The 22,926-nt window shown below is 34.5% G+C and overlaps 1 protein-coding gene across 3 annotated transcripts; it reads right to left on the bottom strand.

The window, feature by feature from the left end:
- Positions 1–650: 650 nt before the first annotated feature.
- LOC131166011 (serine/threonine-protein phosphatase PP1 isozyme 4) lies at positions 651–15,595 on the bottom strand. Of its 3 annotated transcripts, XR_009139705.1 has the most exons (6): positions 15,030–15,562; positions 12,591–13,150; positions 12,289–12,518; positions 7,952–8,079; positions 7,680–7,804; positions 651–1,097 (listed from the first exon to the last, which is right to left on the bottom strand). XR_009139705.1 is itself a non-coding variant. In XM_058124222.1 (3 exons), the coding sequence occupies exons 1-3, from the start codon at positions 15,226–15,228 to the stop codon at positions 12,339–12,341; spliced, it is 939 nt and encodes a 312-aa protein (XP_057980205.1). In that variant the 5' UTR covers positions 15,229–15,563; the 3' UTR covers positions 10,198–12,338. The 3 variants fall into 3 exon arrangements, 1 of the variants encoding a protein (XP_057980205.1); XR_009139706.1 differs by lacking the exons at positions 7,680–7,804; positions 7,952–8,079 and having other exon boundaries at positions 15,030–15,595; XM_058124222.1 differs by lacking the exons at positions 651–1,097; positions 7,680–7,804; positions 7,952–8,079 and having other exon boundaries at positions 10,198–12,518; positions 15,030–15,563.
- Between the last annotated feature and the right edge of the window lie 7,331 nt (positions 15,596–22,926).

Here is a 22,926-nt window from a genome sequence, read left to right as displayed (position 1 = left end):
TCGGATCTAATGATTCCAGCATTTGAAATTAGGCAATCATTTCGGTCGTACGACAATAAATTGTAAAAAGAACCTATATTTCCCAGTCTAAACTGCTATACTCCCTTAGGTGTTTTTGCACTTACAATTTTCTTTTGCAGACCATAAATTGATAAACGTGTAAAATTTTAACAAAATAAATTTTGTAAAAAAATATTAAATTCCACTTTTAAAATCTATATAAATTTTAAAGTCATCGCGAAAGCCAGCTTCCCGGTGTAATGTAAGAGTCATTTGATAATGCTCAACATGTCCGAAAAGCTCAGTGGCTTTTATTCCTATCACATCTTTTCAAGCACCCGAAGCCGAAAGAAAACCAATGATTGCAAAACCCAGGCACTTCATATGGTTGTGTTGGAATCATAAAACTAGTGGCCCTAGATAGGAAAAAAAAATTTCACAAGCTAAATTCTGAAATCCGGACTTAGAATTCAAATGGCGTGAAAATGCGACTTCCTGAATAAAGGAACAATTCCATGCTCCCCAAGATGGTCACAGGGAAATAAATCACCTGGTCTCTTCGTCATACAAAGAACAAAATATGTGACCAAAAAACCATCACTCCTGCCTTGCAAAACAACGAGAGAGAGAGAGAGAGAGAGAGTGAGATGTAGCTACCACTGGTTTTACCATCTCATTTCAAAATACATCTAGTTCACTAAATAACTTAAAAGAGGATTCTCCCATGGTGGATCCTTCTGAAACAATAAGGCGTTTCTTTGAGTGAAACAGCAATTTCTGGAGCCCAAAACCAGAAAGCGCAACTATTTAGTTATCTGACCAAATATATATACAGACGCACCACCGCTTCTGTGCTATGGCTAATAAATAAAAGACTAGAAAATTTTCAAAGTTAAACCTCTCAATAAAGCATTTGCAACCCCCTCCCCCGTCCCCAAAGCGCTGCACTTCTGCAAAGCTCCAAACCAAGATAAAAAATACCAACAGAGAATGGATTGCAGCACAGAATGGCGACGCATCTCCTTTGGTTAGAAGACATTGCCGAAGCTGGCAGTTTCATTCTGAGCCATAATTCCAGAGCAACAAGGACAAGGTGTCTACAAGAGAAAAGAGAACAGATGGTGGAGGGGGGAAGTGTCAATACTGGGAAGCTCGCAAGACATAGCAACTGTTAATGCAGTTAATGAAATAATATAACAAATCGGATGTGGAAAAAAAAAAGCTGTGAAACAACAGACAACAACACTTGTAATCTTGTACGCAGCCAATGTAATCTAGGAAAAGGGTGTTTTTCTACCATCTCAGACAGCAATTTATATGATTCAGTGCCAAGCCACCCATGTAATATCCTCTCCAAGCAAGTTGTTCAATGCTATATCCAAAACCCTAACTCTCAAGGATGCCATCACTCCCCAAACAAAAAAAAAAAAATACACCCATTTTGGCAGCCAACACCTCGTTTAGTGCAGAGAGTGCATACCACATTTGTTGCCAAATTCAACAACTCAATGGCTTAATAAATTGGCATCAAAATTTATTCAATTTTACTTTCTTTTTTTTTCCTTTTTTCTTTGTGTTGGGGGGGGGGGGGGGGGGGGGAAGGGAAGGGTTGTGAGTCAAGCTTACTCACGAGCTACTCAGACTCAATTCACATTATAACTCAACTCTACTCACTTTCAAGTTACTCAAGTATCTTAATAAGTCGAGTTCAAGCTTCGTAATACTACTCGTGAGCCTAATCGAGCTTTTAATTTTATTATTTTTATATTATTTAAGTCATATATTATAAATTTTATTCAAGTATTTAATATTATATATACATTATACATATATATATATATATATTATACTTGCATTTAATTAATTTATAATCAAATTGAGCTTAATTGATTAAGCTCAAGTTTGCTGAGTTGAATTCAAGTTTAACAATTTTAAGATCAAATGAGTTTGAGTCAAGTTTTGAGCTTAACATTTTCGAGTTGAGTAAAGTTTGAATATCCTATTGTGTCAACTCAGCTTGATTCGAATACACTCCTACCTATGACAAAGGGTTCAATTTGGCACTTACAATTGTTGAAACTTAGGTGTGAAGGGGTATGGCACCTCTTAGAGCATTGAATAAGCTTCTAGATGGTCCTAATTATTAATCAAAATTTAACTTTCGAATGGCTCATGAATCACTCAGCCAGATGGTCCTAGGGCTTACTCACCCCCATGTGGTATGGATGATAAGAGGTCATGGATTTGAATCAGGGGGCTGGTCTCATGACTCAAATGGTGCCTATGACAAAAATGGTTCAATTTGGGGCATGGCACCTTCTCGAGCATTCGGATAGCTACCAGATGGACTAATTTAGCTTTCAAATGGCTCATGAATCACTTGAACGAGAACCATTAAGCCACCCCAAAGGGCATTACTCCCAGGTGGTTTGGATGATAGGAGACCATGAGTTCGAGCCAAGAGGCCAATGATTGAATTTTAAGTCATGATCTTTAATCTTAGATCTCTTGCTTTGCCCCATTTTTCCCTCTATTGGGCTAAGTCAGGCTAGGACTGTTGGGTTATCCCACATCAGTTGTGGAAGAGGCTGGTGATCAGTTATTTAGTATGAGGGAGAGTCTCACTCCATGAGCTAACTTTTGGGGTTCAGAAGACCCTAGACCACCCAACACTAGTATCAGAGCATTGGTTCAACATTCTCCCTGATGGTTGTCTTGCTGAAGGAGTCCATGGGTGGGCTTGAAACACATGGGTGAGCACTAACTTCACCCAAAATGTTAAGCCTATTGGATTTGGGATTCAACCATGTATATAAGCACCCATTATCCACTCAATTTTTCTAATGTAGGACAAACTCACAAGTCAAATTCTCAACAATATCTCTCTTACTTGTGAGTTCCAATTGCTCCCCTTTGAACAGAATCCGTCTCCTTTATGGGAGTAAGCCCAATTCTCCAATAGTTGTTCAAGTGGGTCTTACCACCGCACCTTTACGTGCCTCGGATTGCATTCCACGTGCCTCCAAACTAATCTTATCTCGTACGTCTTGACCCTATTCAGATCCATCTTCCAAGCGTAGATGATCCTTATTGGCTTCGGTCACACACTTAGTCTTCCAACTGTTAGCATGTCAAGAGAATTAGCTCCATGCCTCGACTTTTATAATACCGCTCACTCAGAGTTACGAACCGTTGGCTCTAATACCACTTGTTAGCGCCGGAGGAGTCCATGGGTGGACTTGATACATATGGGTAAGCACAAACTTGACGCAAAAGGTTAAGCCTATTGGATCTTGAGCCTAACCGTGTATATAACCACCCATGATCCACTCAATTTTTCCAATGTGGGACAAACTCACAAGTGAAATTCTAAACAGTGACCCAACCACCCATGGGGAGTGCCTATAGGCTCTGCAACTAGCCAGTGAGGAAAGGCCTATGGTCCATTTATGTCCATCTAAATCTCTTATGAATTGGCTCCTAACAAATAGGAACTCCTATAATCACATCCCTTACACAAATTGGTAGCCCCCTTAAACCTTTCTACCCAACCAAGAAAAAAAACCACACTAGAAGCACAATTGATTCCTCAAAATCTGACCTATCTACACCCAAGGTCTCAAATTTAATTTCGACTCAAATTTCAAAGCTCCAAAAGTATGGAAATTTGGATGGAAATTTCAATTTCGATATCAATCTCGATTTCAATTTGAAAAAATAACAGAAATCAGTAGTAAAGCATGAAATTCTTGGTAAAACTTTAGAAATGGTTAACAAACATAAATATGTAAGTCTTAGGACTAATATATTACAACTAAAGTACATCTATGTTGTGTGCGAGGTGGAAAACTTGTACAATAGTATGTGTAACAAACTTATTTGTAAGATAATGTGCATTAAACATATTTTAGTTAATACAAATGAAATTCATAAATCATTCAAATATTATTTATTATACAAGGTAATTTAGACATGAATGGTTAAATAAAATGTTGTTGTAAGTTTATTTTTTCATATAATTTCAAAAGCACATGTAATAATCTTTTGTTTTGTTAAAAATAAATAAAATTAATTAAGAGAGAAATTTCACTTCACTCCTAAATCTCTCATTTAAATTCCAAGGAAATTTCATTGCATAGTCAAAATTTCGACAAATTTCGCTAAAAATTCGAGACTTCTATAAATTTCAAATGATTTGTTGATATTTTGATGGAAATTATGCAAAATGGAAACTGACTACCATTTCGATTTCGAGGGTAACGAAAATCGAAAATTTCGACAAAAATTTCAAAAATTTCATGAAAGTTCAAGCCCATGTCTACACCTTTGATCAAAGCTTTAAAATAGCCATAAATTTAATTGATTCTTCAACCAAATGAAAATAGATTCATCTTTCCATACATATCTTGCTCAAAACTACCCAAGAAATGAGGGAGAGATGATTTTTCAAGATTTTGCCTCCGGTTCCATCTCTAGGAAAACTAGCATTTTTTACCTCGACTCACTTGTTTTGATATTACTTCTCCAATTCTTAATGTTTTCAAGTGAAAACAATTGCACTTGAATGTAAAATTACGGGCATTCCAGTGACCAAGATCACCAAACTGAACAATGTTGTTAAGTCAGGATCCAACTACAAATCATTGGGAGAATTTTGGAATTGAACCGTATGATTGCATTAAGGGATCTTAAGATTATATGAACAGGAAAATTACCACTCAAATCCAAACAAATTAAGAATTAATAAAGCATTCTAAGAATTTTTGACAATCCAATGATAAACCATCCTAAAATGGAATTAAGTATAAAGATTAGGGAAATAAAAATTACTCTTTATGATGTTGATTGTATAGATGGATAAAAAAACTCATTACATGACCAAAAATGATATAAATACGATTTAAGCTTCTACTGTTGTTATTGTTTCCGTAGAAACCACATTACATCAATAAAGATATCTAATTACTTTTTGTAATGTCTAACACTTTAATAGAGAAAAAATTAAGAGGACTAAATAATGAACCAAGATTAAAAATTAAGAGAACAGGCATGAGAAAGAACAATTGAGATTTAAGAGAACAATAGCAGGAAAGTAGTAAAAAATACTATATATCAGGTTTCAATCCATAAATAGATGAAATTGCCAATTTGGTGTGGACTAAGGAAAAGGATAACAAAGATCCCATGATCCATGGACTCCAATTGTGAGCCCATAGAGATATCCACATTAAAAAATATTTGAATGGGATTTAGATCATTTTGTGATTTTTGGATTGTAGGATTGCAAGATTATAATAACTGGGATTGAAATTTTAATAGCATTACAATTAAGAAAAGCAATGAAGGAGATATGGCCCCATGAAAAGAGACTATCAAACAGTGGTGCAAACCAATATGTTTAGTTAAAAGAAAGCAAAGAAAAAAACAAATGTTCCCATTGATTTTTTTATTAATGATAAAATTTATATGGTTAATGTTTAATTTACACTGGATTTAGGGATGAAAGCAACAAACACTATAGACTAACCATGGAACAAACACCAATCCATGGATTCAAGAAAAATTGATTACTATGAGTAAAAGTTGGTTGGAGATGAATGCGTGAGCGCAATGCAATTATGTTGGAATTTTACTTTTTGAATGTTTTAAAATTGTTAACAGAAAATTAAAGAAAATGTCTTTGCCTATGGGTCAGGATGCAACTTTTCCTGAATTTCCTCATTCAGCTACACCCAATTCAGTAACTAGACTTCCAACTCAGTTTCAAGCCTTTGAAGTAGCTTGGTCATCAAGTACTTGTCAAAGCCCTCAAATCAATCCTTGGGCAACAAGAACTAATCTAGAATCTTTTATTTATTTATTTCATTTGGGCATCAATGACTTGATCACAAACATTTGGTTGATAATCTCTTACACTATAAGAAGAGGCCTTCATCACTATCATAAAAATCATAGCCTGAAATTGTTCTCGAAATCAAAGATGATTTGGAACGGGAACCTAATCAAGGGACAGACAAGTTAGAGGAGGTGTCTAATCAAGGCTAGTCCAATTCCAGCTGTAAGTTGAAGAGAATTGGGTCATTATCTATAGGTTAATGGTTGAAGCACACCCTCAGGAGTTAACTTGATTATTTTAATTGATATAATGATGTGATCCAAGTGTGGCTTATATAACTGCTCTCATGTAAGTTAAAGCCCTAGCATTAGCCATCATTGCACACTTCAACAAAAAACCCCCTTCCTTACAACTACCAAAAGCCACAAAACTCATGAAGAAATAAATTTTTCAAAGGAGATAGGCAAACTGGATGCTTCCCGACACTCCAAGCAACCCACTCCACATGACTAGGGCTGCAAACGAGCCAAGCCCGCTCACCTAAAATTTGGGCTTGAGGCTCACTTATTTAAATAATAAACGACCCAAGCGAGCCCCTACCAAGCCCGCTCACAAGCAGCTTGGGAGCTCGGCTCGGTAGTGGCTCGCATGGGTTGTTTATTATTTAAATAAGTGAGTCTCAAGCCCAAATTTTAGGCTCGATTTGTAAACAAACCGAACATGAGCATAGCTGGGCTTGGCTCGTTTCAGATCATGAGCAGCTTGATAATTGGCTCGAATGGGCTCGTTAAGGAGTTTGGTAATAAGTTCGTTAATAGGCCCGTTAAGTTGGCCCAATCCCAAGAGTCCTCCTCATCACCCAAGAAGAAAGGCACAAATTTTGACCCAAACAAAATAGGTGGATGAAACTATTATTATCATGTCATTTATAAAATTTCAGCCCAAACCCAAGCCCGAGCCGAGCCTGCAAATGAGCCAAGCCTAAGCTCAAGCCCCAGCCAATATTTTTAATCTCAAGCCGAGCTCGAGTTCAAGCCCAAATTTCTAAGCTCGAACCGAGCCGAACCCAAGCACAACTTTCTAAGCTTGAACCAAGCAGAGCCCAAGCCTGAGCCGAGTTCTGACTCTACCAAGCCAAGCCTAAGCATGCTGAAGTTCGACTCAACTTGGCTCATTTGCAGCCCTACACATGACCCAAAAAAGGCACAATGCAAGAAAGTGCAAGCATTGCCTCTCTATTTTGATATCAGAGAATGCAGACACCATAAGAGACAGCTTTATTAAGCCTCTACATGTAACAAATCATTAGTGCTAATCTTGGTAAGACCCACAACCATGTACATGGCTTTATTTTTTAAGGGAACCCAGTTTTCAAAATGAAAGAATTCAAAGGAAAATAATCACTTTTAGAGCCTCAGGTTAAATAATAAAAGGAAGAATTGCATGAGAAAACTCAAAGCATTCAGGGTCCAAACACTAGCAGAATCATGAAGCTCAATTACTGAACAAGATAATTCATCTCTAGTTTATATTCCTCCTAAAGAAGAAGCCCCGAGAGCCATTACAACCCCCCCCCCCCCCACCCAAGGGGTAAAAAAGAGAGAGAAACAGCATAGCATTATGACAATTAGAGAAGCAAAACAAAATAAGACACAAGCTAAGGGGAAAAAAAAACCAACACACCCTATCCAATGATCCTAACAAAAGTGAATATTCTCCCCATACCAATATAAAGGTTCACCAAAGGAATAAAAACATGATATACCAATAGCCTCACATGAGTGTTGTTATCACCAGTAATCACATCCCTAGTATCACCCATTTGGAAGGACATCATATTTACCTTCGATCGTAATGCCGAGGGGACTCAGTCTTTAAAGGAAACCTTCAAAGCCTTCAACTACTTACGCGATGCTTTTAGAGAAGTTCCCTACGCCCAAAACCCTCCATTTACACAACTCATCCCAACTAACAAGTAACAAGGAGGTCCTTCTTAGTCTCCCCCACTCACGACTATAATAATTCTATCATCAATATCTCCAACTTAACAACAACCTGCATAGGAATTAAGTAGAGAAGGAATATTATGAAGGAACATGAGATGAACATGATTACCCCCACAAAAAACCTAATAGGTAAAAGGCCACTGCCATGCAGCTCGTTATCTCTGCAAACTAAAAGCAAAGCTCCCTCCTCTAAGTTAAAACCTGGTAGTCCGCTGCTGGAAAGATTGATCTTCAACCCTGAAACCCTATCAAACAATTAGAAAAGAGTAATCACATTGGAAAAATTCCCAATCATCATCAAAGAAAAGAATGGTTTCCATGCGCAAACTATAGATGAGACAACATTTCACAACACCCCTATCCATTCTACGAGTAATCATCCTACACAAGACTGAACAAGAAAACAGACAAAGGATCACCTTGTAATAATCTTAAATGTTCTAAACTAAGAGTTGGTTTCACCACTAACAATGATCAAAGACTACTGAAAACAAACACCCACTAATCCACCTCCACCAGGCATAACAAACCCTTTCTTCTTCAAAACTCTATTAATACATCTCCAACAAACACAATCATAAGCCTTCTCAATATCAGGTTTGAAAACAATCCCCTTCCTATCATTACTGCAAACATCATTCCCCACCTCATTATTAGCCAATAAAGCAGCATCCCAAGTCTAATGATCACCAATAAAAAACACTTCAAGAAAGATTTTAATCATACCTCACAAGATCCCACTTAACCTATTTGATAGAACCTTAGACAAAATTTTATAAACAGTAGTCACTACTCAGTACTTGCACACTAATGAGCCTAAAATCTCTCACCTTTATGGATCTTTCTTAGGCACCAAGGTGATAACATCCAATTCATACCTTTACACATCCTTCACAATATCCCAACACTCCTTATTGAAAAAAAAAAAAGAGGGGGGTGGGGGGGTGGAGGTAAAATCATCAGGGCCAAGTGCCTTTTTCCCGGCCTAAAAAACTACCTTCTGCCTCTCTAACCACTCAACATCATCCAGAGAAATAGGAACACAACCCTCCTACAATCTTCTTCCAAAATAGAGCACCTAATAAAAAACAAGTAGTCTTAGTTGCAATCAATCATTCAATTGCAATTTTTTGTTGGATACATACAACATGTCATGATTGGAAAAATTCATAGTGATTAACTGTGATTGAGCAATAACCTCATTGCCTGAGATGTGACAAAAATCTGCTGCATGACGGAGAACCGAAGTGTGAGTCAAGAAATGGTGGAACCATAAAATTTGTACTATTGTACTGTATACATGATTTGGGTAACACTCATACCATCAGATATGGTTTTTGGTGCAGTGACAAATGCTAGGTCCAACAAGTGATACCAGATCCAAGACCTGCATTCATTTTCCAGCGCCAGCATACAGTTGCTAGGCAGAGATTGTTAGCCAACAAGGTGTGGTCACAATTTTCCTATGTAACAGAGGCCCAAGGTGTGAATCAAGCCACAACTGAATTTATACAGTATAAGGATTTGGGTAGCATGCTTACTATTACAGCTTTTGGTGCAGTGAAAGCACTCAATCCAACAAACCCCATTGGATGACTTGTTCTCTTCCATATAGACATAAGAAAAGCCTATGGCTCAAAACTATCATTTTCTTGAACTATAATGGGATCAATAAGAACTAATGTCATTGTTACTTGAGTTCATAGAGTTGATCTGATTTATTTGATTATGGCTCTTTGCTTAAGATTCTATCAATGGCTACAGGTTCTAAAGGTTGGAGTCTATACTTAACAAACTTAAGAAAAATCATTTGAGCTTAAGTTTGTGTTCAAGAAACCCCAATTTCACAATTTGACTTTTCAGAATAGTCTCCCACAATGTTTCTGAAATAATAAATTTTCCATCCACAAAAGATTGCCCAAAGAAAAGATTTTTCACGGGTCCCATGGCCCTGGTCCAACCCCTCAACCTCCAACAAGAGAAAGATAGAGAGAGAGATAAATTTCCAACAACAATTGCATCTAATATCCAAGTCCAAGTCTGCTAAGGATGCACCATAGCATGCTTACAAAGCAGCTATTAAAAACACGGTTTTAAATAGTAGCCCAATGATTACATAACAGATTTTTGGGTCCCAATGCCATCATTACACACCACTAAAGCAATGGGAATAAAAATAAAGCCAAAGCAGTCATTAATTAACAAGTTGATATGAACAAAATTTTGTTTACATTTGTTTTAGTTGATAATATTAGTAATTTGATATTTCTTTTCTATATTGTTCAACTTCAATCTTCCTTTTCTCGTTTTTTTCGTGTTTGAGTCATTAATACTTCATTTTTTTTTAATGATAAATTTTGTGATTATAAAATTGTAATCTTATTGTCAGAGGATATTGCCCAAGATGGTGAAAATTTTTGGAAAAGGATTCATGTAACTGACCCACCTAGTGGGACTTATGGCGTGGTGGTTGTTATTGTGTTGTAATATTGTAATCTTAAAGGTTAGGTCATACAATTTAACTTCTTGGTCTAAATTCATAGATTTTTAATACTTTAGTAATAAAACAATATGGCTTTACTGTATATTTTATGTGCCTAATAGATTAAATGATATATCATGATACAAGCTAATGTATTTTGTTTAGTTCATTTATTTATCACAGACAGGATTCATGAAAAATAAAAAAATTATAATTCCTAACATTTCAAAGCCAATGAAAAATGCATTACCCATACTAACCATTAAAGTAAGCTGAGCTGAAGGATCTAAAATACATTTCAGGGCTTAAAACGTGGCAAAAATAACAATGTAAATAAGGTTATGCATACCTGAAAAAAAAAAATTGCAGCCATTACTCCCATTTCATGCTACTACACCCACTTTCTACAACACTTATTGCTGTTACATTACGCTACCCACTACCGCTATTTAAAACCATGATGGAACTGTCACAGTTCGACACAAATTCAAATTCTTATGCTAATGTAGAGTTTAGTATTCAGCCTAATATAAAATGATAACTAAAAATAAAAATAGAATAAGATGTCCATTCATTGTCCAAAATCCAGTCCAAATGAAGTCTAATGCAACAAATAGATAGAATGGCGATGCCATCCCCTCATCAATGTGGGTCCACATCCTAGCAACACTAGATATTTCAAGCATTATACTAAAAATGGTTATGATATTGCATCTTTTTCACATGAAAATAAATCCCTATAAATGCACCAACAAATGTCACTACTATTGCCTATCCTACAATCAGGACACTTAGTAATGCATGTTTTCACTCTGCTTTAGCACAAAAGGGAAGGGGGGATTCTCATTAATCAGGTGACTAAACCTGAAAATTTGGTTGACCATATTCATTTGTCTCAACTAAGACGAGGGAAGGAGCTGAAAGAAAGGAGAAGGCACTAGAAAGAAAGATATTTGATTTTAAACAATATTTTGTAGAAACTTTTCCACTAAAAATTTCCACAAAATGAACAAAAGTGGAACCTCAAGGAATAAGCTCCACAGACCTTTATTTTAAAAAATAATAATAATAAAAAAAATAACACACACACATTTGCAAAAATGGGCACCAATTGATTCGAGTGTCAGCCCTTTTTTTTTTTACAAAGAGAAACTTTTCTTCCTCCAAAATTCAAGAAGATGATGCTGCAGAAAACAATCAATGTATACATACATGTATTAAAATAATAATATTTCCGGATATGAAGTATGTCAGGGGCCCTGATCCCGTAATGCCCTCTAGTGGACAATAGGATCATAGACCTTAAATTGGTTAATGTATACATTTTAAGAACAAAATGAGGTGTTAACTGGGAAACATATTTCCAAAAAATATTCAACCAGTATAGTAGTAAAAAGTTTATTACTCTAGCAACCAAGTAGCTTGCTATGCTACATCTAATTTGCCAAGTCGTCTTAATATAAAAAGTCTCTCATGAATCATTCATCAGTACAATTAAATTCACTTTCAGACAAAAGGTAAATCTCCATTAAAATTTTCTAAATACACAATTAAATTCCTCTCATGCAGATGTAATAATGTGTTATCTGAAAAAAATTGACATTAATCCCATCAAAGGATGAGACTAAACATTCTGAAAATGCACAGAAAGTGTTTCTATGCATTTCATTGCTAAGATAACAAGCATCAACAACACTTTTACCACATTATGTCTATAAGGAACTAATGTTTATTGGATTTCAATAGAGATAAAAGAAGCAAAGAACATAATGGAATCAAATGCAAACAACTGAAATAAAATCATTTACACATATTTTCCAAGCCCAATAGAATTACATCAATACTATGTTATCAACACAAGGCAACAAAAACAATAACACTTTCCATTTTGATAGATGGATTAATGTGCACATATGGAATAACAACAAAACACTAAGAAACCTAAGCAATAATATTTAACTGACCTTGGAAAAACAGGGACTTGGAAGCAATGATTTTCGAGCCATCACGTTTTTTATGACATCAAGAACTTAGCTTTTTTCTCTGCTGGCTTAAGAATCTGGAAAGAACACATTAAGTTTTCATCGACACTCATCATTGCACCAGCATTATCAAATTCACCACAATAATTGGGGGCTGAAAATATGGTAACCAGTTGCCTGTTGGCAAAGAATTCATACCCATCCTCCACAACCTATACCAAAAGAATCATTTCAGCAACCAGTAAAAATAAGTATGACAAGACCAAGATAGCAGAGTCAACAACCTGATGTGCACGACAAATAAGGTCCAAATCATGCTTAGTTAAAAATTCTGACACCTTATCAGGGCCAAACGTGAATGAAACTCCCCTATCATTCATTCCCCATCCTTTAACATCCCTACCAGGATCTGACCAGAGCAAATCACAAAGCAATCCAGTGTCAGGAATAGCAGTTGGACGGGGTAGGTTTCTAATTTGATCCAAGCTTGTCAGATCAGGGGAAAGGCCGCCATGCATGCACAATATTTTGTCATCAACAAGAGCCGCCACAGGAAGGCAATTGAAACAGTCTGTAAAGGCTTTCCAGAGTCTCACATTAAACCGGCGCTTGCATTCATCGTAGAACCCATATATCCGATTAATAGAAGCACATTCATGATTCCCCCTTAGAAGAAAAAAGTTTTCTGGATATTTAATTTTATATGCAAGCAAGAGACAGATTGTCTCCAAACTCTGCTTGCCACGATCCACATAATCCCCTAAAAATAGATAATTAGCCTGAGGAGGAAAGCCACCATATTCGAAGAGCCTTAGGAGATCACTATACTGGCCATGAATGTCACCTACAACACAGATGAAAAATAAAGGTTGAGAACTATTCGAATAAAATTAGGACAAGAAGTCAAGAAAATCAATTGGGGCCTCTAGACTGTACATGTAGAGCCATCTAGCCACGTATGCCAAATGGCATGGATCAGTAAAGCAACTCTCTAGAACTACCTAAATTATTTCAAGTGGAAATTATGGCTTAAAGCACAGACCAGTACATTTATGTGCAAAAGATAAGCTTTATTTATTACTATCTGACATTCTTAAACCCAAAAAAGATAAAATTAGAAGAACTACAGACAAAATCAAAGACTTCATAATTTCAACATATAATTCGTAGAAATTACCCATCAATTGTGTTTTTTAATAGTTAACGAGCCTGAACCTTATACCTTCTAAAATATTCAAACAAAAGAAGATGAAAGGGACTGTGAGTCTGTGAGAGCAATATGCTTACTCCTCACACACTTCACAGTTTGAACAAACATTTTCAGTAAAAGTTAACTATCCACTGCCTCCTGAATCAAAATTCTTCCCAACAGCTCCTCAAAAAACTTTATGGTCATCATTCCCTCACCCCTAAAGTGCCCCTATCTGGCCTGCTTGGTTGCCAACAAATTTGCTGAGATAGAAGTTTTTCAAAGCCATCTAAAATATGCAGAACCTTAATTTCTTGGAAGAAACTAAACTTACAATTAAATACATATTGATTGAATGGATTGCATATGGCAGTTTGATGCCAACGCATATAAACTAGTACCATCAGCATGAATTGAACATGATATTTAATGAATACCAAATTCAAGAATAATACATATGAAATCATGTGGGAATATTTAAATACATTATATGTGCAAGATCATGTGGGAATATTTAGAGAATGGTTTCTTTCTTTTCTTCCCCACTTTTTTTGTGGTTTGGAAGGGGGGAATGGTTGCAGTGTTAAACTGAAAAACTTGTTTTAAGTTGCTCATAAGAATTTGTTTTTTGAAAATGTACATTTTCTGCTTGCACAAGAACAAGCAGATAAAAAGGGAACAGCATTTGTTTTACACTTCAATTAAACTTCAAACAAAATTGTCTATGATCAAACCCCAAATTAATGCAATGGTAAGGTAGATAAACAAGCAAAATGAAGAACAACACAAGGGAGACTCCAAGACTTTTATGATTCGGCTTTGAAGGCCTATAGCCAAACGTTCACAGGTGAAGGAAGAGAATATTTTCATTATGAATCAATCATAGGTACAATGGATAACAAAATCACTCAAAACATTCCAACCCTAACCCCAGCTCACATATTCATAAGAGAAAACAATCCAAATATACACACATATATGACCCATAAATATAACAGGATCATCATAGCCACTTCAATCTGCTCATCAGGAATGGTTCCAACATAAGTGGGTCTGAGGAAAGAAATTCAAGAAACACTGAGCACAAACTTATTATCCTGTTATAAAATTAACTGTAATGTGAAAATTGACCCTAAAAAATAGTTTGGGTTTGTTGCATTGAATCGGGCATTGGAAATTTATATTAAAGACTCCAGTTCCGAGTTCAACCACTGGCAGTATTATATAGCAATGGCTTTGGAATTAAACAACTAGTCCCCAATCTACAATGAAACAATCTTCAGGAAGGAAAGACCTCGAATCACACAGTTACATACCAAACCCAGCCAAAAGGCTCAACCTTTAACATTACGATTTCCTCAAATCCTTGTAATGACGCAATATCATAACATGCAACTTAACAAGCATCTAGACAGAGACCAATCGTCGGAAAAAAAAAAATACATAAGAATTATAAAGACGGTAAAGAAAACACAAACTGATACGCATTCTTTGTCTAACTTAAATACAGTATATATATATATATATATCGTACCGCAGATCTTAATGGGGGCTTCAAGCTCGAGCAGATTTGGTTGTTGGACAAAGATGTCTCTCGAAGCAACGCAGAGCTGCTTGATCTCAGCCTCCGAGAGCTGGACCTGCTTGCCCGGCCTGGCGGATCGGACTTCCAAGAGCCGTCTGATTATATCATCGACAACAGCAGGTTCCATCGTCTGCCCTTGCGAGGTCATTGGATCCTCCCTCTTCGAACTTCAACGGCCGTGATCTCTAACAGCCGCGAAGAGCAGAGAAACCCTATAAATCTGAAAACGGAGAGAGTCTAGTCCACCCACGCTTTCTGGGTCCACTGTGTTTTTGTTTTTGTTTTCCAGTATTTGTTTTCTTCTTTCTGGCAACTCTATTCTCTTTTGATCCTTTCAAACGAGAGGCCGACACAGTAAAATATTCCGACAATAAACACACAAGATTTTCTCGAGAAAGAAATTGAACGAAAGGGCAAGAAAAATTACGGATCAAAGAGGATGAGGCATCGGAGGAGGAGACGGCTGCAACCTCGTCAAGGCTGGAGGTGGAGTGCGTCCTTCTTGCTTTACATTTTATCAAAGGGCTAATAAACGACGTCGTTCGAGAAAAAAGGGCTTAGGAAACCGAGCAATTGCTTACTATGGGGCGATGACGTGGATTAAAACATAATTTATCAACTAAATGTTGAAGTTGCCAAGAAATTTGGGAATAATAACTTGTGATGAATTATGCTAAAACATATATTTTAATTGATTTCTTATAATTGTATCTAAAATATATTTTTTTGGATAAAATATATTAACTTTTCTTAAAATTTGACAAAAAGGTAAGGATCTTTTTTTGAGATTTTAAAATTTTGATAGATCTTTTTTAAACTTTTAAAAATTCAATAGACCCCTCATGATCCATGTTTGATTTTTAAAACACTTGTACCACTCAAAAACATTTTATCTTTTTTGCAAATCTTAAGAAAAGTTTGTGAAAATTTTAAAAACTCAAGGGAATTGTATAATATTTTTGAAACCTCATAAGAAGTCATTGTTTTTTTGTTAACTTTTATAAATGGTCGGCATCTTTTTGTTAATCTAAAGACAACACATAATATAAAAACAATTAAATCAAAGATAGAAAGTAAAAGAAATTACACAAACTCTTTTATAGTAATTCGTCAACCAGAGTCTACTTCCACCTTTTTAAGACCAATCGTCTTAAATTTCACTAACTCCTTTATTTTAATAGAGACCAATAAACTAATACATCGGTAGTCAAATATAATCCTTGTTTTCTACATAAACAAGAAAAATCAAAACACTAAAAATTACCAAAAAAAAAAGTTTTGCACTAAGAATGATTTACACTTTGATACTTGCATAATATAACTTTCATAGGATAAACAAGTAAAAGTTCAATGTTTTTTTTTTTCTCCCAAAGGTAAGCAAATAAATCACAAAAAGAAATTGAAAGAAAATTTGAGACTAAAGCACTTAGCAGTTTAGCATAGGTAAGTTTTCTAATGTTCTCAAAACTTAGAATAATATGTTTATAGACTTCAGTTGTAAATTAATAATTTTTTGCTCGTTATAGCCGTTCAAGCTTTCAGAACAAGCAACTGTTCATAAGATTTGGTTGACCACTTACTCGTTAAAGTGGGAAACCTGACCGTTATAGGCAAAACCTACCAAACCGATCAACTGCCTCCAGGGGCCAATTAATCGCTCTTAGCACAAAGATTGGGGTTCAGTCTACTCAGGTTTTCATTTGTCTAGTTTAGGTCTATTAATGTTATTATTATTATTTTTTTCCCTCATATTATTTTAAGTTGAAGTACATAAAAAATGGGAGAATAAACATACAAATAAATCAAATATAATCTTCAATATCTTCTCTCAATTCTTCCAGTTTTGTTCAACTCCATTAGCTTTAATCTTGTAAAATACAAATTAATCACAAAGTCATTATTCAATAGTAGTTTGTTATCATCAAAACTAAGTTAACAAAACTTTGAGGTTTTTTTATACTTAATATTTTATATTTAAATTTTTTATGCAGGGAAAAGAGACGAGTGATTAACTCACATTATTGTATTATCTCAACCCAATGTAAATTTTTGTACCAAAAATATATTTTTTTTAAATATACAAACTTATATTTTCGAATGACTTGAAAAATATGATATAATAAATTTTAATTGACGATAAATGCTACCCAGTCTCTACAAAAGATTAGCAAATGAATGGTAGTAAAATTTGAGCAACTCTTTAAGGAGAGTATGTGACTCACATGCTAATAGAGACAGTAGGAGGTAGAGGGGTTATAAGATCTTTAGAAATGTGACTTGTAGAATAATAAAAATAAAAATAATGTTGTTATATTTTAATAATATAACAGCAATGGTTAAAATTTGGCTGTCATATTCTCCCCAATAATTTTAATTAATTAGATTAGTAAAATTTAATTTTTAAAATATATAGCATTTAAAACTTATGAAACATGAATTTAATTACAAACACATTCTTAACAAGTTTTTATGTTAAAAATATAATTATTATTATTTAAAATAAAATTCATTTGTAAAAAATATCTTGGTCTTTTATACTTTTTTGTCTTTGGGTATTTTCAGTTGAGTAGCCCTTTATTTATCAAAATCTTCCTTTATTTTTAAAATTTTATATATCACTACTTAATTATACTTAGGTTCATTACTGCACTCATCTCTTGTTTTAAATTTAACTTACAGAATAAAATAAAAATCTAAAATAAGAAACATGAAAAAAATTCCATTCCATTCTTATGTGTAGAAGATGCAATTATTATATTAATTTTTTTAGAATTCAAATTAACAGGACAAAAAGTCTAAGAAAACATCATTTTCTTGTAATAATAGCAATGATAATCTTTAAATAATATTTTATGAAATAATTCTTTTGCATAAGTTAGTAATAATTAATAATAGTAAATATAATAATTTTTTACATATAATAATAATAATAATAATTTGGTGGTGAGGGTTAGTAATTGTATTGAAAAACGATCAAATCAAACGAAATGTTCTCACGGGATAATAATACTACCACCATGCATAAAGACACCATAAAAATTATTTTATAAGAACAATAGGATAATATGAGTCAACTTTTCATAAAAAAAAGTTTGACTTTTTTCTTCTTTTATTCTTTTTTCCAACTATTCATTTTTAAAAGTAAAAATGGGTGTGCCGCCTTTGAAAAATAGATTTTATTTATTTTTTTTTTTTTTTGTGGAGAAATTTGAAACTTTAAAAAGTCTAAGAAGGTACTTTGATTTAATAAAAACAAAATATTATTTATCTAACCTACAACTTTGGGGTGGGTGGAATGCACAATATAGCAATAATCATAAATATTGCAATTGTAAAAAGATGCGAGCTCAAAACTTAACTAGTATCATTGAGTAATAGATAAAATCTGTACATCTTATAAAGCCTTAATATATGAGGTTGTTTCTTTTATTGCAGTATAAATAGATTAAAATAAAAATAAAAGGACAAAAAGTTAAATCAAACTTTGGATAATTAATTTTTAATTAGACTTATTTTGACTTCACGGTGTGTTATATTTTTTAAATTTTCTGCTCACAATGCAGTGAAAAGTAATGACCTAACTATTACATCATAGTGAACTACTAAATAATCAACATTAAGGAGGATTTTAAGGAAATTTTCAAAATTAAAACAACCAACACAAGACGTCAAGTCAACAATAAACATTGTGAAAATATTTTTTCATAAAAGATACGTTGTCTGTCGGTATTTTTTTAAAATTGAGCCTAATCAATGAATAAAGTTGCATTTAATTTAGAGAAATTTGATAATGCTGAATAAATAAAAAATAAGAAATTCAAAAATTTACAATGAAAATGTATACTTCAATATTAATTGGTGTTGGAGGAACCAAACACAACCTAAGATTCCAAATTAGTTTTTAAATTGAGGAGGCATGGATAGCACTGTAAGTCCGAAAATAAGGGAAGGCCGAGCACAGGACAGCACAGCACAATGTAAGTCCGAAAATAAGGAAAGGCCGAGCACAGGACAGCACAGCACAGCACAACAGCGGGTGCAAAGGCAAATGCTGGTGGCTAGTGGTGCTTTTAGGGTGTGCTGGTGCTGGAAAATGGATTCCCCCTCAGAGAAGAGCTGACAGTGTTTGGTATTTTATTTAGCTAAGAGGCTCATGGTGACCACATGTTTTGTTGGTGGTTGAGACTTTAAATTGCAGATTTTAGTCTGCACTTTGTTCCCAACTTTTGGTACTACTATTATTTTTACAAAGCTACTTTATTGGTTTTTCTATTACTGTTACTTTTTATAGTAGTGGAGTCCAGGAGGGATTCCGATCCAGAGTGTTGGCTTAATTTCCCTTCACCATGTTTTCTTTTTCATAGCCACGTTGGGCGATTGACCCTTACACCTATATTTCTTGTGGCACTGCCATACGTCAATATGTCATGTGTCTTAAAAGAAAAAAAAATGAGACGGGAAGAAAATAGTATTTTTATTGTAATAATTGAATCGTGAACACTATGTGCTTAAGGAGGATGTTAGTTGGGGTATTTAAACAAGTTTATAAGATATAATTAACAATAAAGTAGATATCACATAAAATTTGAGATAAAATTTGCGTTGTTAACATATATGCTCCTTTAATTTTTTTGAATTAATAGACTCTAATTTTTTTGAATTAATCGGGATTACCATGACATGGTAAAAACGGTTTTTTTAAGCTATTTTGGCAATTGTACGAATAATAGTGCGGAATTAAAAGCAATCAAGGATATAATTCATTTGTGCAAACGTTTGCATTTTTTTAATGTGATTATTGAGAATGACTTGCAAAATGTTGTTGAGTGGTTTCGAAAAGGTAGATGCACTTTGTGGTATTTTTGAGATTTTTGGGAGGAGCTCGTGGTGGAACTAGAATGAGTGAACGTCAAGGTGATACATCAATATAGGGAAGGCAATAGTGCGACTGATTTCCTTGCTAAAGAAGGAGAAATGAGAAATAATGTAATCTACGAAGAATAATATCTTCTACCAAGTTATTTGAAAGGTATTCTTCGGATGGATAGGTGGGATCTCGTTTCCGTTCGTCGTTAGTTCAACTCTAGAGTTTCGTTTGGTGTATTTTGATTTGATTTTGATTGTGTTTATGTTTTTATTTTCTTTTTTAGTTATGTTTAATTTTGTTATCATAGTTTGATTGGTTGTTTTGTAATCTCCGTTTTGCTTAACTTGTAACCACGGTATTCCTCCGTCAAAAGTAAGGGTATATTAATAAATAAATGGAGGTGTCGCCCTCTTTTAGTAATATATATACATATGATCCTCAGACAATTAAATTTGGATTTTTGACGCTTCTCAGACTTTATTATGATGATTTATTTCGGATCTTCGACATTTAAATCTGCAGCGAACGAAACCATTGACGGTTTCCTTCTGAGTTTGTTTCTACCTCAAACCGTCGATGTAGCCGTCGATGTCATCACTCTCATTGAGTGTGCCTATTGGCACTAGTCTAGATTGTCACGCCCCGAATCCTTTAATTTGGGTTTGGTGCGTTATTCCTGATCATATCCTGATAAATCATAATTTATAAAATACGTAGCGAAAAACATAATTATAATCTCCATATAACATAATACCAGAGTTTACTAATTCTAACCACCAACCATAATAAATTATCCATCACCTGCATTTCCATAAATTTACATAACTCCCAAAACAATTCAGTATTTTCACAATCATTCCTTACTCAATAGCCTTAAAACATAAAGACTTTAACCTAAATATTGACTTTCTAAAAAATTAACATAGAAATATATCATTTTCTTTTTCTATTCCCCAATAATGCTATAAAAATCTTGAGCTCTGAAAGCTCGATCTCGAGAAAATCCTCAAAAAGAATAAATTCATATTCAGGTGAGACACATCTCAATAAGGAAAGAAACAATATATTAAAGTAGTGTGTGGCCAACATGAGTTTATAATCAACATAATATTTAACATTTAAAAATCGTTAACATAATTTCTAAAATCATTCTCTGATCCTATTCAGACACATGCAAATGTTTAACCCACGAGATTTCCCGAGGATAGGGATGATTACCCGCCCATACAAGTAGCACCCCTCTGCTCTGATACATTTAGCAACCCGAAGGTCACAATTTAAGCATACCAAGGCATTCGCCTTACTCAGTAAGCCCTCAATTGTTAAATTGATATCGCACTCACACTGTTCATACAAAAGTTAATTGGCGAAGGCCCTAAGGATAGGGAAATCTACCCGCCCATACAAGTAGGTTCCCTCTGCCCTAGACGTTATGCAGCTACTGCCACATCTATAGCTACTAGTACACTCGCCTTACTCAGCAAGCTCTTAGGCGAAAGGTACGGCTCGTCCAATCGTAACATGTTCTACGTATATACATACTTCTAATATTATAATACATCATTTTTATCGGTCATTATTATGTAATTCTCATCTGTGCATGTTCTCAGCTTGACATTTCGTAGCGTTTCACTTTATGTGGTTCTTTCCATTTTACATTGTTCACATTTCACATTCCATTTCCATTTCATTCATTTCCATTTTCATTTCATGCTTATTTTTATTTTAATTCATAAATACTCGGCATCTTTCAGCCGTGATTGGTTAGTTTCGGCATCCTTTCAGCCGTGGTTGATTAGTTTTGGCATCCTTTCAACCGTGGTCGGCATCTTTTCAGTCGTAATTGGTTAGCTTCGATATCCTTTCAGCCGTGGTCGGCATCTTTTCAACCGTAGTTGGTTAGCTTCAACATCCTTTCAGCCGTGGTCGGCATCTTTTCAACCGTGGTTGGTTTCATGATTGCATTAACACTCACATGCAGCATATTTCATATATCATTTTCTTACTCAGTTCATTTTCTGTATATCTTGTATCTCGTATATATAACATAATTTCACACAAAATTTTATTTTACTCATACCACACAATTTAGTAATAAAACTCATACATTGCCTGTAATATAAGACAACCAACATTTAATATTTATATACTAAAAATACATTTTATTTTTTACATAAATACTCTGAAAATATGTTTCTACTTTTATCAGTTCATTTTCACATATACATATCTAATAAACAGCCCTAAACTCGAAAAAAAATATAATTAAAATGGCTGGCAATTTACCTATACTGAAAAATTACACGTACATATAACACAATTTATTTTTCATTTAATTCATAAAACTTCTGATTTAATATATGTTTTTCCCCTTACTTGGTTTCTTGAACTACGCCAACAAGGACTCCGAAAAATACTTGCGGTGCTCACCCAGACCCTGAAATTAAATTCCTAGTTCCAATAAATTATTCTTGAATAAAATATTATTTAAATATTTCCTAGGGCCATAATTCCTAAATAAATAGATATACCCTTAAATTTAGCTAAATTGTCAAATTTCCCAAGTCCCACTCTCGCTTTGGAATAGGGCCTAGAAAACTTCAATTGAAAAATTACCTACGCCAAAATGACGATATCGATGACAAGGACCCCGTAATGGTGTCCATTCGTTGATTTAACCACATATTAATAGCGAAATTGAGAAAATGGAGAGAAATTACCTTTCTCCAGGAGCAGTGCCTAAGCCATTCCCATGAAAAATCTGTTCCAGTAGAAATATCGGCAGCGAAACCAGAATTCCAACGGCACCTTCCGTTTCTCGATCCATCGCAAACTCGCCGAGTAATTGAGAGAAGGAGAGAGACGGAGACAGAGTGGCTGGAAATATTTTCCCGGGGGGGGGGGGCATGCAGCTCTGCAATCCTTCTTCTTCTTTCTTCTTATCTTTTACTTTACAGCTAACTTTACATATATATATAT

The sequence above is a fragment of the Malania oleifera genome, chromosome 10, assembly GCF_029873635.1.
Source record: "Malania oleifera isolate guangnan ecotype guangnan chromosome 10, ASM2987363v1, whole genome shotgun sequence".
Taxonomy (NCBI): Eukaryota; Viridiplantae; Streptophyta; class Magnoliopsida; order Santalales; family Ximeniaceae; genus Malania; species Malania oleifera.
Note: the sequence above shows the minus strand (reverse complement) of the source record. Positions and strands in the feature narration are given on the sequence as shown.

What these genes read in the sequence shown, in the direction of transcription:
- LOC131166011 (XM_058124222.1), bottom strand. Translation starts at nt 15,228, where the DNA reads ATGACCTCGCAAGGGCAGACGATGGAACCTGCTGTTGTCGATGATATA. An exon ending in AGCCCCCATTAAGATCTGCG is followed by an intron (nt 13,151 to 15,029) that starts GTACGATATATA and finishes TCTGTGTTGTAG; the next exon opens with GTGACATTCATGGCCAGTAT. An exon ending in TTATTTGTCGTGCACATCAG is followed by an intron (nt 12,519 to 12,590) that starts GTTGTTGACTCT and finishes CTTTTGGTATAG; the next exon opens with GTTGTGGAGGATGGGTATGA.